The sequence below is a fragment of the Rhinopithecus bieti genome, unplaced genomic scaffold (assembly GCF_001698545.2).
Source record: "Rhinopithecus bieti isolate Rb0 unplaced genomic scaffold, ASM169854v2 scaffold_11944, whole genome shotgun sequence".
In the NCBI taxonomy this organism is placed as follows: domain Eukaryota; kingdom Metazoa; phylum Chordata; class Mammalia; order Primates; family Cercopithecidae; genus Rhinopithecus; species Rhinopithecus bieti.
In genome coordinates, this window is record NW_016807378.1 from 1,627,764 (window position 1) to 1,632,409 (window position 4,646).

The following is a 4,646-nucleotide window of genomic DNA, read 5'->3' on the forward strand; positions in this document are numbered from 1 at the left end:
TTTTTTTTTTTTTTTTTTTTTTTTTTTTTTTTTTACTGATCCCTTGTACTTCTTTTGTTTCCATTGTTTAGTTCAACACCTTGCCTCTCTGTTCAGTGACTGAAAATAAAAAGTGAATTACTTTTTATATTAAAACAATACATTCCTGGTTTTCTTTTTTTATTTTATTCTTCTTTTTTTTTTTTTAAAGAAAGATGAGGGCCTCGCTATGTTGCCCAGGCTGGTCTTGAACTCCTGGACTCAAGCAATCCTCCTACCTCATCCTCCACAGATGTTGGAATTACAGGTGTGAGCCACCATGCCTGGCCATAAAATAATACATTTCTTATAATAGTAAGTGATAAAGCCAAATTTACCTTCACTGTGTCCTAAATGGACACTTTTCTGGGAAACATTTTGGTATTTTATTTTTACTGTTTTACCAGTTTTAGAATGTTCCTAATAATAATTAATAAGAACAGTTATTTTACTTTTGATCTTTGTGATTTCTGGAGAGAACTGAAACCTAGGTTTTGTTAGATTCTTTCTGAAATGTTTATCTAAAATACTTTAGAACTGCAGAATCTTGTTGATTTTTGTTTTTTGTTTTTTCGTTATTGAGACAGAAGCTTGCTCTGTCACCCAGGCTGGAGTGCAGTGGCACGATCTCAGCTCATTGCAACCTCCGCCTCCTGGATTTAGGCAGCTCTTTTTTTTTTTTTTTTTTGAGATGGAGTCTTGCTCTGTCGCACAGGCTAGAGTGCAGTGGTGCGATATCAGCTCACTGCAACTTCCGCCTCTCATGTTCAAGCGATTCTCCAGCCTCAGTCTCCCAAGTAGCTGGACTGTAGGCACCTGCCACCACATCCAGCTAATTTTTTTTAAATTTTATTTTCTTGTATTATCAGTAGATATGAGGTTTCACCGTGTTTGTCAGGCTGGACTTGAACTCCTGACCTCAGGTGATCCACCTGCCTCAGCCTTCCAAAGTGCTGGGATTATAGTAGCCACTGCCCAGTCTCAAGCAGCTCTTATGCTTCAGTTTCCTCAGTAGCTGAGATTACAGATGTGCACCACCGTGCCCGGCTGATTTTTGTATTTTTAGTAGAGATGGGGTTTCACCGTGTTGCCCAGGCTGGTCTCGAGCCCCTGAGCTCAAGTGATCTGCTGGCCTTGGCCTCCCAATGTGCTGGGATTACAGGCATGAGCCACCGTGCCTGGCCGTTGTTTTTATTTGTGCTTAAATTAACAAAGAAAGATCTCTGCTTCAAGATTTGTCTGCCAAGTTCACGTTTCAGATCTTGTATTGCCCTAGGATTTACCGAGGAGCATTATGGATCCTGGGAGAATACTGTAGTACCAAGGAAGACATTCAGAGTGTGATGACTGAGATCCGCAGGTCCCTTGGAGAGGTATGTTTTTCTTTAGTAAATGCTACTTTATATGATAGTTTTTCCTTTAGGAAAATCTGACTTTTTTGTAGTGATTTGCTTTTGTGTTTTACCTACATTATTTACACTCCGGGTTAGATTTTGTTTGAACAAAATACTCTGTGTTTATTTAAAAAAAAAAATTAAGAAGCAGCAGCTTGTAAAATTCTGCTTTAGCCTGTATTTTGAAGGAAGAATGCCTTAGAGTAAGTAAGTCTGACTTTAGAATATTTATGTACTAAAACTGACAGTATTCTTCATCCTAACAACCTTATGGTAGAATAGAAAGAGCAGTGGACTCATTGTCAGGAGACCTGACAATTAGTTCTAGTCATTGTTCTGTCCACAGTTAGCTGGAGGACCTTGAATATAAGTTCCTCAACCTAACTGGACATCAGTTTTTTTCACCTATAAAATAAAGAAATTAAAATAGGTAATGATTAAATACTCTTAGTGCTCTTACATTAGATGATGGACTGGTATTGAGTAATAAATACATAATAGCCATTCAGTTAATTTAAAAGTTGATGAATTTATTATGTACAAATAAGTCGGATTTATTTCATTTTAGAAGGATGAGTACTGTTTTGGTTAAAATTTCAAGGAAAGCAATGAAAAAGAGGAATAAGGTTTAATGACCATCTACTTTGTGTTAGGCACTGTCTAGTGCATTTTTCTATTAGGTAAAATGTGTGGAAAAAATTAAGATTTCCCCTTAATAGATTAAGAAACTGAGGTCCAAAGTAGTAAGTGGCAGAGTGAGAATTCAAACCCTGGAGTATCCATCTCTGAAGCCCCTGTTCTACCCACTACATTGTCCTGGGAAGGAAATAAATTGAAAGCAGAGTTCCCAGTTCCAAAAATCCCATTAGGGTAATGGGATTTCTTTTTTAGAGAAACGATCAAATATTTAAATATAATTTTGCTTGCTGTTGATACTATTACTAAAATGATGTTTCCAATTGACTTTTAGATCCCAATTGTAGAGTCAGAAATAAAGAAAGAAGCTGGTGAATTAAAACCTGAAGAAGAAATAACTGTGGGGCCAGTTCAGAAATTGGTTACTGAAATGGGTACCTATGCAACTCAGAGTGCCCTTAGCAGTTCTAGACCCACCAAGAAAGAGGAAGACAGGTAATGTATGGCACATTATTACTCTGCCAGCTGTACTATTTTTATTGTTACTCTTGTATGTAAAGCAGTCAAATGATTTCTTTTCTCTTTGTTTTTGCAACCAAAATGAAAATATTTGCCATTTAAGGTACTTGAGAAGAGGAAGATGTTTAAGTTCATCCCCCTAGGAATTGTATTGATGGTTTTAATCTTCTGTCCCTTCCAGTGTTTTTATGGAAATAACTGTTCTGTTTAAACTCAAATTATTTTACTCAGAAAATGCTAAGTGGGGTAACTGATGATATTTGAGTTTTGTTGTTTATTAGCATCTGAAAACATTTTGAAGATTTTCAATTTCTAAATGATGGAATAAAATTGTGCATTTTTCTATTAAGTAAATTTTAATGGTGAAGATGGTGAAATCTATCCCTAAAATTTTATTGAATACCCACTAAGTGCTAGGTGTTGTGCTAAGTAGTTTGACAATAAGCCTTTGAGATAGAATATATTATCTCCATTTTATGGAAGAGGAATTTGAGACTTAACTAGTAGATAACTAGGTAAGCTGGAATTTGGATGTACTTCATTAGCTGCAATTACATATGCCCTTAATTAAATATTTTATCTTTCCATATTCTGTTGACTTTTGTGTCATTTGGAGATAAGTTGTCGTTTTTTTGAGACAGAGTCTTGCTCTGACGGTCAGGGTGGAGGGCAGTGGCACAATCATGGCTCACTGCAGCCTGTCTCCTGGGCTCAAGCAATTCTGTTGCCTCAGTCTCCTGAGTAGCTGGGATTACAGATGTGTGCCACCATGCCCAGCTAATTTTTGTATTTTTAGTAGAGACGGGGGTTTCACCATGTTGGCCAGGCTGTCCTCGAACTCCTGACCTCAGGTAGTCCACCTGCCTTGGCCTCCCAAAGTGCCAGGATTACCGGCATGAGCCACTACACCCGGCCAAAGTTATGTTTTAAAGTCATGTATTATTTTTCTTTTTCCTTCTTTCTTCTGGGAGCTAAGGAGTTAGTTAACTGAGGTATTCTTTTCACTGAAGGATGGTAGTAAGAGTGTTTAATAGGCCTATATCAATCATTTATGCAAAAGCTGCATGCTGCTTAACAAGTTGGTGGGTTTGATTTTCCTTGATTGCTTTGTAGACCTCCCTTGAGAGGATTCCTTCTAGATGGAGATTTCTTTGTTGCTGCGTCCCTTGCCACAACTCTGACCAAGATTGCATTGCGCTATGTAGCTTTGGTTCAGGAGAAGAAAAAGCAAAATGTAAGTTCATTTATTGTACATTTATGTAACAATTAAACATCGAGTGCCTACTATATGCATTGAACAGTGAAGGATGCAAAAATTAATACTAAGTTTCTATCATGGAAGAGTTGAGTGTGTGTATGATTTAATAGCGGAAGTGGACACAATAATACATTACTCTAAAATTGATAAAGTATCTTCCTCTTCTGTTTGGACTTAAAAAAAATTAAAATTGACAAAGTGATATAATAACAATGTCATGTGATTATTCCAGTGAAAGAGGTAAAGGATTTATGAAGTCACCTCAGTTTGCTAGGATTAGTTCAGGACCAGCGAAGGAAGTGTCCTTCTCTCCAGCATCTGCATCCATTCGGTTATTGTCTGTTTTATCCCAGAATGTCTTTTAAATTATTTTCATCTGTAGTTCACACCTTCGTTGTAGCTGCTGACTGTTGTGACCAAACACCCATTTACAATGGTATGCAGTTGGTCCTCCATATTCACAGCTTCTGCACTTGCAGATTCAACCAACTATGGATTGAAAATATCTTTTTTAAAAAACGATAAACAGGGCCGGGCGCGGTGGCTCAAGCCTGTAATCCCAGCACTTTGGGAGGCCGAGACGGGTGGATCACAAGGTCAGGAGATCAAGACCATCCTGGCTAACACGGTGAAACCCTGTCTGTACTAAAAACTACAAAAAACTAGCCGGGCGAGGTGGCAGGCGCCTGTAGTCCCAGCTACTCGGGAGGCTGAGGCAGGAGAATGGCGTGAGCCCGGGAAGCGGAGCTTGCAGTGAGCTGAGATCCGGCCACTGCACTCCAGCCTGGGCGACAGAGTGAGACTCCGTCCCCACCAAAAAA

At 38.5% G+C, this 4,646-nt stretch overlaps 1 protein-coding gene across 1 annotated transcript in view; it reads left to right on the forward strand.

Moving 5' to 3' along the window:
* COPB1 (coat protein complex I subunit beta 1) overlaps positions 1-4,646 on the forward strand; it is a 48,645-nt gene that overhangs the window by 21,893 nt on the left and 22,106 nt on the right. The window contains exons 14-16 of the mRNA XM_017881536.1: positions 1,295-1,391; positions 2,383-2,543; positions 3,681-3,801. Of these exons, the coding sequence (XP_017737025.1) occupies positions 1,295-1,391; positions 2,383-2,543; positions 3,681-3,801 (379 nt within the window). The remainder of the gene's footprint in view (positions 1-1,294; positions 1,392-2,382; positions 2,544-3,680; positions 3,802-4,646) is intronic.